The sequence below is a fragment of the Psammomys obesus genome, unplaced genomic scaffold (assembly GCF_907164565.1).
Source record: "Psammomys obesus unplaced genomic scaffold, mPsaObe1.curated_primary_1811, whole genome shotgun sequence".
NCBI classification, from domain to species: domain Eukaryota; kingdom Metazoa; phylum Chordata; class Mammalia; order Rodentia; family Muridae; genus Psammomys; species Psammomys obesus.
In genome coordinates this window covers 1,458,388-1,470,077 of record NW_026590715.1, presented here as the reverse complement: position 1 = coordinate 1,470,077, position 11,690 = coordinate 1,458,388, and the positions used below count along the sequence as shown (strand labels likewise).

Here is an 11,690-nt window from a genome sequence, read left to right as displayed (position 1 = left end):
TTCCATGTTTGAACAAACCTCATAACTCCTTGAATAATGACTGCTATAGCAATACGAATCCATGAAAGTCAGCGTTGCTTCAGTGTCAGGCTCTGATGGTTAAGAAAATAATTATACTCCCTCACTCTGGTGTGTTATTTAAAATTTAAACAGTGCTAAACTACACAATGTAGTTTTCTTTCTTGTACCCTAGTGAATATTTTCTTTGATACATGAACTACTAAGGTCAGTTGGCCTGGTTCTATTTTCACTGTTCCCTCTAGCTCTCCTGGTCTTTATGGGTACTAGGGTACACTGTTTATTGCTTTGTCAGGTGAGAGACCTGGATGTACATGGAGGATGACTGAAAAATCCAATGGTGTGAAGAGCTCTCCAGCTAATAACCACAACCATCATCCTCCGCCTTCTATCAAGGCCAATGGCAAAGATGACCACAAGACAGGTAGCAGGTAAGGTCACCAAAGTTGGGAGAATTTTGTTTTCCTTCTCTCCTTCCTTCTTTCTTTCCTTCCTTCTTTCCTCCTTCCCACGTCCTATCCTACTATCTCTCTTTCTTTGCCAGACTTAGGATGGAACTTCGGTCTTGTACATACCAGGAAGGTACTCTACCCTTAACCTTCACTCTCAGATCAGACAGGGTGACTTTGTCAATAACTCACAAATCTATATTACCTCTTTGGAGTTCTGACTTATAGTCACAAATCAATCTACATTTGGCTACAGGACTTCTTCAAATGGGCTATGAGATGTTTAGGCATGTTCTAAGAGGGAAGACAACTCATACTGAGAATCTTTGTCTCAAATCTGTTGTTTTTTGTGTAGACCACAGTCTGTGGCAGCTGATGATGACACTTCCTCAGAACTGCAAAGGCTCGCAGATATGGATACCCCACAGAGAGGGAGGGGTGGCTTCCGAAGGTGAGTCCTGTACTTTAACTGACCTGCTGCTACCCCTTCTGTTCTTGGGCCTTGTCAAGTGGCTACTGTATCCATCCTCTCAGCTGCACTAGGCTTTTTAATAAGACCCTAAAGCAGTGGTTCTCCATCTGTGCATCCTAACCCCTTTGGAGAGTCAAACCATCTTTTTACAGGGTTCGCCTAAGACCATCAGAAAACACAGATCTTTACATTATGATCCACAACAGTAGCAAAATTCCGCTTATAAAGTAACAATGAAAATAATTTTATAATTGGAGGTCACCACAACATAAGGACCTATATTAAAGAGTCGCAGTCTAAGGAAAGCTGAGAACCACTGCTCTAGAAGCTGTTTTGAGGCAATCTGAGACTAGGCAGGAGAGGCTTCCCTTTATATTTGGCTGCTTCAGCCCTGGTAACAGAGAATGCTTTACAGAAGAAGGACCTGTACGTAGGGTCTCAGAGTAGTAGGACTCATAGGGAAATCAGGAAGCCTGGCCAGGCTTTGTACTGGCTTGTCTTGACTCTTTTACAATCTCTATCTTGCCTTGAAGATCTCCTGTTTGTGCTTCACAGTGGATTGAAAAGTCACATTACACAGGAAATCTTTGGAGGGTCATCCTCCCCCACAGGATATACTTCAAATCATGCCTGAGCCCTAATACTTGTCCACAATGCTGGCCTCTTTCCAGATCTTAGCATACAGGAAATCATGTCCTAGTCTATTTCCAGCTTTCTTTCTTCTCTTGTCTCCTTCAACAGGCAGTGAATCTCTTGGACAGGTCTTGTCTAAAAGCACAGGTTGTTTCTTTGGCACACACTTTTTCTTTCTCCCCTCTAGGATTGTCCGCCTGGTGGGGGTCATCAGAGACTGGGCCAACAAGAATTTTCGTGAGGAAGAACCAAGGCCTGATTCATTCCTAGAGCGTTTCCGTGGGCCTGAGCTCCAGACCGTGACAACACACCAGGGGGATGACAAAGGCAATAAGGACAGCGAGGGAAAGAGCACTAAGTACATCTATACAGTCTTTGGGGCCTCCAAAGGTTCCCACACCTACTGTGGGAAAGCTCAGTGGGGATTCTAAGCATTATCTGGGAGCAGTTCAGGGCTGGGCCCTGCTCTAAGATAGTAAAGGACTGGGCAGAGATGACCTCCTATGTTTCTTTTTACTCTGAATATTTTCATTGTCCTTATCCATGGCCTCTGCAACAGCAGTGATCTTCTTTCCATGGGAAACTGGAGTGTATTTTCTCACCACAACTGTTCCCTAATCATTCTCTTGCTGTTCATGGAGTGAATTTGGGCAGAAAAGGGGCTCAACCAAGGGGGCATACTGCCTCAGCCCTAGCTCTAGAAGTCAGTACATGGTGATCAAGCAGGGAGGTGTAGTCACAAAGTAGTACTGAAGCCTTGCCCACTCCAGCTCCACCAATGCCAATAAAGTTGGTTTTGAAGGGACTTATGTGGGAACCTGGGGCATGAGGCCCAGATGATTGAACAGAAGAGAGGAGAGGGAATGGGGAGAGGAAGTAAAGCATAGAATTAGAGGGTCTGATGTTTGAAGAATAAGTACATGACCGTGAATGTCTGGGCAGTGTTCCCCATCTCTGGTCAGTGGAGGGAGAGGGCTCTTGCCAAATTAGGAGAAAGCATCTGGGCAAGTTATTTGGGGAATGAAGGCCAGAGAACAGAAAGGGAGGATAGGGAGGAAGCACATACAGATCACTAGCCTGGAGTTTCTCTCCTTTTTTAAGGGACTGTGGGAACTGGTCTTAAAGTTCTTTTACCATCCAGAGGTACACACTCCTCAGACCCCCAAGAGCCTATCTGTGCTGAAAGTTCTGTCCTTCATACATCTTCTGGGCAAAGCCCAGAGGGCAGGGGTGATAAGGAACCTTTCAATGGCCAGAATAGATCAGAGGCCTGGTGTCAGACTGTGGGTCACAGTAAAAGAAAACCATAGGAGAACCTACTCCTCAACCCATACATTTTAATTTATTGATGTTTTGAAGAATTTTGAGTTCTAAAACCTGGAGTCCTGGTGCCCTAGTGACCTCTATTTGTCTCTTCAGGAAGAAAATTGAACTATTTGTTTTGGACCCAGCTGGAGACTGGTATTACCACTGGTTGTTTGTCATTGCCATGCCTGTTCTTTACAACTGGTGCCTGCTGGTGGCCAGGTAAGCATGGAAGGGCCTGAGTGGGAGTGATCACAGAAGCATAGTCCATAGGAAATGGGATTAGGATCATAACATTCTCAATTCTGGAAAAGGAGTATGTAATAATCCAGTGCTCTTTCTGAATTCTCTGGCTGCTGAAATTTCTTTTATCTATTGTTACCCCAGTGCTCCACACTATTCAACTCTTCATGTTGGTTCTTTTTCTGGTTCTTTCCTATAATCACCAGCTACTTTTTCATGTGTATCACTACAGTCCTTGGTAAGCACATCCTCTTCCCCTGTTTCTCTGGAAAAGCTACAGTAGTCCTTCTTCTATGCCTTGGAAGTGCATTTGACCCTTCCAGTGCCTCTGCTACACTTGCAACTAATATTGTATGTAGACACTGGGATCTGGTTATACTACTCTCTCTTCCAAACCCATTTAACTGCTTCATATTGTTCACGTGAAAAAGCCCTAAGGTTGATCTGTAAGGCCCACTGAACTTGGTCTCTCTTTTCCTGACAGCATTCCAGGTAGCACGATACCATATGGCAGTCATTCAATCAGGAAGAATTACCTGCACACTTTGTGTTCTGTGCTGGGTGTACCATAGACAGCAGGGCAGACATAATAACTGCTTCTTTCAGTGTTCGAAGCTAGACTGAATGAAAAAATATAACAAAAGAAATGAACAAAATAGAATCAGGGACTGGAGGTAGCAAGTTACTAGAGAAATAACCACCACAACGGGCCTGTCAGAGACCATAGCTGAGATCTTCCTAGGAGGTAGTAATCTGTTCTAATATGTGAGGCTGGCAGAGAGGGCATTCTGGGCAGAAGGAATAACACAAGCAAGGCTTCTTATCTTCCACTGGCCCAATATGGCTAAAGGTTGTGTTCCAGTTTGTGTGGGAGTTTGGTTCTAAATGTGACCATTCTGCCCTTGGACTAGGACATAATCAAACTCTCCCTTCTTCTGTGATCACCCTAGTCCCTTGCCTAGGTTCTACTTTCTCATTTCCCAATCCTGCCAATTCTTCCTACAAGGCTAGCCAATAAACTTTCTCTAGTCTCACCACCTCTAGCTTTAGCCCCACTGCTATCTATATTCTTATTCTGCCAGGGTTCAATGATCTGTTTAATAAGAATCTCTTGAAGTAATGAATACAGAAGCTAGTCAGCTTTTCTTCTAATGCCTTTTTTCTTTATTCAACTTACACCACTGATGGCTTATATTCTGGGGCCCTGGACCAGGCATGTGGCATATAGTCATGACTAAGATGTGTTCTATTTTTGGAGCTCACAGTCTAGGGGACAAGGATTACAAGCAATGGTCAATGGTGATGCGCATTGCAGTTATGTCTGTTTAGTAATAAAGGTTGAGAAAGAAGTCACTAGTTATTGTCACCAACCTCATTGTGACTCACATGTGTCTCTGGTGGCCACATAAATATCTCCATGCAGAAGTGGGTATACAGTTTAGGGCCACTAGGGGATCTCATCAGTCTCTGTTAATGAAGCCAGCCTTGACCTTCCACAGAGCTTGCTTCAGTGATCTACAGAGGAACTATTTTGTGGTATGGCTGGTACTGGACTACTTCTCAGATGCAGTCTACATTGCAGACCTCTTCATTCGACTGCGCACAGGTGAGTGAGCACCTGGGATGCACAAGCAGCAGTTGAACTCCCAAGTTCAATATATCCGAACCCGAAATTTGAAGAAACCTACTGGACATGGTGCTAAAGCCCATCTCCTGGGGGTGACCTCTGCTAAGATCCTCTCTAATGGCCTTACATGCTTATGGAGGTAAAATATGGCAGCGATTTTTTTTTTCTGGCCAGCCTTACTATGTGGTCTGTAGGTAGGAAGGCTAAGTGAGCAGTTTGTTCTTCGTTGAGAATTATCTTATCAGGAGAGAGAACACTGAAGACAGAAGTGACCTGTTACCTTGTATCTCTACCAGGCTTCCTAGAACAGGGGCTCCTGGTCAAAGACCCCAAGAAATTGCGAGACAACTATATCCACACTTTGCAGTTCAAACTGGATGTAGCTTCTATCATCCCCACTGACCTCATCTATTTTGCTGTGGGTATCCATAGCCCTGAGGTGCGCTTCAACCGTCTGTTACACTTTGCCCGTATGTTTGAGTTCTTTGACCGCACTGAGACACGCACCAGCTACCCCAACATCTTCCGAATCAGCAACCTGGTCCTCTACATCTTAGTCATCATTCATTGGAATGCTTGCATTTACTATGCCATCTCCAAATCCATCGGCTTTGGGGTTGACACCTGGGTTTACCCCAACATTACTGACCCTGAGTATGGCTACCTGGCTAGGGAGTACATTTACTGCCTTTACTGGTCCACACTGACCCTCACCACCATTGGAGAGACACCACCCCCTGTAAAGGATGAGGAGTACCTATTTGTCATCTTTGACTTCCTGATTGGTGTCCTCATCTTTGCTACTATTGTGGGAAATGTGGGCTCCATGATCTCCAACATGAATGCTACACGAGCAGAGTTCCAGGCCAAGATTGATGCTGTCAAACACTACATGCAGTTCCGAAAGGTCAGTAAAGAGATGGAAGCTAAGGTCATCAAATGGTTTGACTACTTGTGGACCAATAAGAAGACAGTAGATGAACGAGAAGTCCTCAAGAACCTGCCAGCAAAGCTGAGGGCTGAGATAGCCATTAATGTCCACTTGTCCACTCTGAAGAAAGTACGCATATTCCAGGATTGTGAGGCTGGTCTGCTGGTGGAACTGGTACTGAAGCTTCGTCCTCAAGTCTTTAGTCCTGGAGATTATATTTGCCGTAAAGGGGACATTGGCAAGGAAATGTACATAATCAAGGAAGGCAAGTTGGCAGTGGTAGCTGATGATGGTGTGACTCAGTATGCTTTGCTCTCAGCTGGGAGCTGCTTTGGAGAGATTAGCATCCTTAACATTAAGGGTAGCAAAATGGGCAATCGGCGTACTGCCAATATCCGTAGCCTGGGCTATTCAGATCTCTTTTGCTTGTCCAAAGATGATCTTATGGAAGCTGTGACTGAGTATCCTGATGCCAAGAAGGTCTTGGAGGAACGGGGTCGGGAGATCCTGATGAAGGAAGGTCTGCTGGATGAGAATGAAGTGGCAGCCAGCATGGAGGTAGATGTTCAGGAGAAGCTGGAGCAGCTGGAGACAAACATGGAGACTTTGTACACTCGCTTTGCCCGCTTGCTGGCTGAGTACACTGGAGCCCAGCAGAAGCTCAAGCAGCGCATCACAGTGCTGGAGACCAAGATGAAACAGCACCATGAGGATGATTACCTATCAGATGGAGTAAACACCCCTGAACCAGCTGCAGTGGAGTAGCCAAAAGTGCCCATTCAGATATGCTTTGACCCCAGCGTTTAGAAGTGCTGTATAGAACTCCACATTACACTATAATCCTCATGCTTCTCTGTACTCTCTCCAAAGCCTTGTTGAGGCTTAAGGTTTTGGCCACATCTTGGAATACCATTCCAAGTCCAGCTAACAGCCAAGCATATGGACAGTGCAGATCATGTGGGTTGAATTCCCAAGAGCTTGACTGCCTAAGTCTGAAAAGGAATCAGGGAACAGTTAAATTGTATTTCATTGTTTCCCTCCCTGGGACCAGAAATCTAGACAGTGTTCTCTGAAGAACAGTGTGCACCACAATGCCTGACTCTTCCTTTTGCCTTCTTTATATCTAGTCACACCCTACTGCATTCTGTCCCTAATAACATTGTAATGTGCTCTGAACAGACCATTTCTATGCACGTGTATGCATTGAAGAGTTGTTCACCTTTGCCTGTTTCCCAAGGCATGCAAGAACTGCATACCTTGGGAGTAAGAGGTAGGTTTGAGTGTGCTTTTTTCTGGCAGCTTTGGCCACCACCCTTTTATGCACACATGTTCTGAAGAATTTGTGAAGGCTACTGATGGGTGAGATACTATGAATTAGAGGCACTTAAAAGTTAATAAATTCCTTTCAGATCCTTGTGGTTATTCCTTAACTTTACTTCATTTCCTTGTATTTCCCTCATCCTTATTGAAGAGTTTTCCTCCTGGCATGTATTTGGGTACCTTCCTCTGCTTACCTAAGCCTTGCTGGCCTTTTGGAACTCATGCCTGGAACCAGATCCTCGTAGAAGATCCTCTTGCTTACACCCACTCTCCCATTAGGTAGCATCACTTTCTCTAAGCATCCATTTTCTCAGAGTACCCCCTTTTCTGCATTTTATGCTGTATGGCCAATTTTGACAGATTTGGTTCCCTTTCCAGACTGTGAGCTCTTTTCTGGTATGGTCAAGGCAGTCTCGCTTACTGCTTTCGCTGCAGCCTTGGTGATACAGTTTTCACAGAGGAGATACTCTGTTTATTTATCTAGAGGGTAAGGGAATGACCAAGTGAATGAATGTCAGAAAGAAGGAATACAAGTCACTGAAAATCCTATGGTTCTACCTGCAAGCAGTCACATCCTTAGAGAAACACTGACTCTGGAGGAAAAGGTATCTGACTTGGGTATTGCCAGATGATCAGGAAGAAGGGCTGGCTACTGGATTACATTTACATACAGACCCCAGTTTCAGATTCAGGCATGCTACTAACTCAGTCACACATTCACTCATCCACTCACCATAGGAAAAAAGTTTATGTAAAATTTACCATCTTAACCATTATAAAATCAATCATCAATCATTTTCACATTGAGAAATTCAGTATCCATCAAACAACTCCCTATTCCACCCCACCTAGCCCATGACAAGATGCATTACATTTTCTACAAATGTGACTGCTATAGGAACCTCATATAAATGGGATTCTGTAGTATTTGTTCTGTGTCAACTTACTTCACATGATATCATTAAAATGCATCCATGTTGCATTGAATGTCATAATTCCTTTCCTTTTCAAAAGCTAAATATCCCACTGTATGAGTATAACATCTTTCACTTATTTTATCCAGCAACCGGTGAGTATTCAGTTTCTGTCTATGACTTAGCTATTGAAATAGATGCAGTCTTGCCAGGCCACAGAAGAAGAACATCCAGGCAGTCCTGATGAGATTTGATAAGGTAGGGGCAGATGGCAGAGGAGGAGAACTCCCCCTGTCGGTGGACTAGGGAAAGGGGGTGGGGAAGAGGGATAGAGGGTAAGACTGAGAGAAGTTGAAGGTGGGGGCTTTAGTCGGGATATATAATAAATACATTATAAAAAATATACACATTTTAAAAAAAGAAATACTGCTGTAAACATGGATATGCAAATATTTCTGGGATCCTCTTTTTTAGTTTTTTGGAGACAAACATTTCTTGAAATGGAATTGTTGGGTTCTATGTTTTTTTTTTTTTTAATTTTTAAGGATTGCCACATTTACAATTTTCCAATTTTTCCATATCCTAAGCAACATTTATTTTCAGGTTTTGGATATGAACCTTCTGCCTGGATGTGAGACAGTTCTTTATCTTGGTTTTGACTTGCCTTTCTCTTATGAGTTATACATATGTGCAGTTTTTTTTTCACATGTTTGTTGGCCATTTGGATATCTTCTTTGGAAAAATATCTTTTCAAATTCTTTGGCCACTTTTGAGCCATCAACTTGTGTTATTTATATATTATAGATATTAAATCATCACCACATTTGCAAATATTTTTCCTGTGCCTCAAGTTACCTTTTCACTCCCTTGAATGTTCCTTTCAACATATGATTTTTAACTTTTTAACTGTGATTATTTTATTATTTTATTTTAACTTTTATTAGTTACACTTTATTCACTTTGTATCCCCCATAAACCCCTTCCTCCTCCCCTCCTAATCCCATCTTCCCTTCCCTTTATTCACGTATGCCCCTCCACAAGTCCACTGGGGAGGAGAGAGGTCCTCCTCTCCTTCCTTCTGATCTTAGTCTATCAGATCTCATCAGGAGTGGCTGCATTGTCGTCTTCTGTGGCCTGGTAAGGCTGCTTCCCCCTCAGGGGGAGATGATCAAAGAGCAGGCCAATCAGTTCATGTCAGAGACAGTCCCTGTTCCCATTACTATGTAACCCACTTGGACACTAAACTGCCATGGGCTACATCTGTGCAGGGGTTCTAGGTTACCTCCATGCATGATACTTGGTTGGAGTATGAGTCTCAGGAAAGACCCCTGTGCTCAAATTTTCTGGTTCTGTTGCTCTCCTTGTGGAGTTCCTGTCCTCTCCAGATCTTACTATTTCCCTTCTTACATAAGATTCCATGCACTCTGCCCAACAGTTGGCCATAAATCTCAGCATCTGCTTTGATAATCTGCAGGGCAGAGCCTTTCAGAGGCCCTCTGTGGCAGGTTCCTAACTTGTTTCTTCTTTTCTCCTTCTTCTGATGTCCATCCTCTTTGCCTTTCTGGATGGGGATTGAGCATTTTAGCCAGAGTTCTCCCTCTTGCTTAGTTTCTTTAGGTGTACAGATTTTAGTAGGTTTATCCTATATTATATGTCTACATGAGTGAGTTGTGATTCTTTTAAATTTAATTTCTTATCTCATTCCCTGGATTAGAGTAAGAGGGTTTAGCTAAAGGAAGTTTCACCAGAAGGAACTTTAAAATATTCAGGTCTTAGGCCCAAGGTGGTATCAGTAGATGGTTAGCACTGGTGATGTGTCACTACTTTGTGACTTCTCTATTTTGATATTATGCTGGAAAAAAGACTGTAAGTCCTTCATTTTAAGAGAAGTCCAGCCAGATGGCCACAGTGGCACAGGCCTGTAATCCCAGCACTCAGGGAAGCAGAAGCAGGCAAGTCTGTGAGTTCAATGCCAGCCCAGCTTACAAAGTGAGTCCAGGATAGGCAAGGCTACACAGAGAAACCCTGTCTTGAAACCTACCTCCCCATTAAAGAAAAGAGAGTTCCAGCTAACAGGAGGAGAAGCCCCTTGAAATATATCCCTAGATAGCTACTTGCCATGATGCTTGTTGCTAAGGCTGCACCGAGTTCATTTTTTACAAGTACTGGAACCTGCACAAGATTCTTGGAAGCATAGAAGAGCACCAGTGCCAGGAACAGGTGTTTGGCTTTACTGAAAATATGTTTTCTTAATTCAGAAAGGCAAACGGGATAGACACTGGAAGAAGGTGAAAATAAGGAACAAGACAGGAGCCTACCACAGAGGGCCTCTGAGAGACTCTACCCAGCAGGAGACTCATAGCCAAACTTTGGGCAGAATGCAGGAAATCTTATGAAAGAAGGTGAAGATAGAAAGACCCGGAAGGGTCTGGAGCTTCACAAGGAGAACAACAGAACCAAAATGGTCTTTTCTGAGACTGATACTCCAGCCAAGGACCATTCATGGAGATAACCTGGACCCCTTGCACAGAGGGGGGGGGGAGCAGCCTTACCAGGCCACAGAGGAAGACAATGCAACCAGTTCTGATGAGACCTGATAGACTAGGGTCATATGGAAGGAGAGGAAGCCCTCCACTATCAATGGACTTGGGGAGGGACATGAGAAGAGAATAGGGAGGGAGGGAAGGAGGGTGGGGTTGGGAGGGGATGAGGGTAGGTCTACAGCTCAGATACAAAGTGAATAAATTGTAATAAATAAAAAATTATATTTTTTTAAAAAAGAAAATGCTTGCCTTCCTATCAGCAAGAAAGTGACAGTTTCTCTATGTAATCTGGTTCACTGTCAATCAATCCTCACAGCTGCTTGCTTTGACAAAGCAGGGCACCCCCCTGCTTCATAAGGTTTAAGACATAGACTTTAGGGCTCATCTTCTCTTTCCTAAGACATCTGTGTGTTTAATCTTCCACAACTTTTTGATGTGTATAAAATGTTTATTTTCGCTTAATCTTGAGTGAGGAGGGTGTGTGTGGGTGTTGTTGTTGTTGTGTTTGTGTTTGGACATGGCACAGACATCCGGTCAGCATCGTAAGACGGTGTTTATTTCTGACCAAGCCCTATCCACCCGCTCTCTTCTGTTCTCTCAGCAAGATCATGACTCTCTGCTGCCTGTTGCTGGCCGCCACCCTTGCCTCTCTCCTGTAACTGGCTGTAGTGTAAGAACTGAAGCACATTTTCCATTATGTGCTGTGCTTATTCAGTATATAACTTGACGTTCTCTGCTCTTAATTTACAAATGTTTACATTGGAATGCTTTAATTTTGCTCTGAAAATATCCACAAAGATAATTTGCCCCATTTGTACATGGCTATGAATTTTCTTTGTGTTGGTGAACTTCTATAAAAAACAAAAGCCTCCACTGCCTCCCACCTCACCCCTTTCTCTCTGACCCATGTTGGTCCATGCCTGTCTTACGGACTGCTGTTACCATCTTGGCCCAGTCTGAGCTCCAGACTCAGCAGCATTAATCAATTTGTTCTTTAGCCTGAAGCTGAAAGATAGACCACCTGTTACATCCTTCCTTGGAGGTAGGCCAAACTAGGTTTTCTCCCACTGTTTATTCCAGAGACAAAGGATGTCCTCAGGGCACAGACAAGGAATCCAACCACCAGAGGGCATACTGACATCAAGAAAATGGGGTGGGTTGTTTTGTGTTACATTCCCTTTACAACACCACACACACACACACACACACACACACACACACACACACACACACAC

General features: G+C 43.8%; 1 protein-coding gene across 1 annotated transcript; it reads left to right on the top strand.

The window, feature by feature from the left end:
• Nucleotides 1-339: 339 nt before the first annotated feature.
• Nucleotides 340-6,443, top strand: Cnga2 (cyclic nucleotide gated channel subunit alpha 2). Its single transcript, XM_055608775.1, has 6 exons — nucleotides 340-449; nucleotides 823-918; nucleotides 1,760-1,930; nucleotides 2,992-3,099; nucleotides 4,620-4,726; nucleotides 5,044-6,443. Exons 1-6 carry the CDS (start codon nucleotides 340-342, stop codon nucleotides 6,441-6,443), a joined length of 1,992 nt encoding a protein of 663 aa, XP_055464750.1.
• Nucleotides 6,444-11,690: the final 5,247 nt, after the last annotated feature.

What these genes read in the sequence shown, in the direction of transcription:
- Cnga2 (XM_055608775.1), top strand. Translation starts at nt 340, where the DNA reads ATGACTGAAAAATCCAATGGTGTGAAGAGCTCTCCAGCTAATAACCAC. An exon ending in GACCACAAGACAGGTAGCAG is followed by an intron (nt 450 to 822) that starts GTAAGGTCACCA and finishes TTTTTTGTGTAG; the next exon opens with ACCACAGTCTGTGGCAGCTG. An exon ending in GGGAGGGGTGGCTTCCGAAG is followed by an intron (nt 919 to 1,759) that starts GTGAGTCCTGTA and finishes TCTCCCCTCTAG; the next exon opens with GATTGTCCGCCTGGTGGGGG.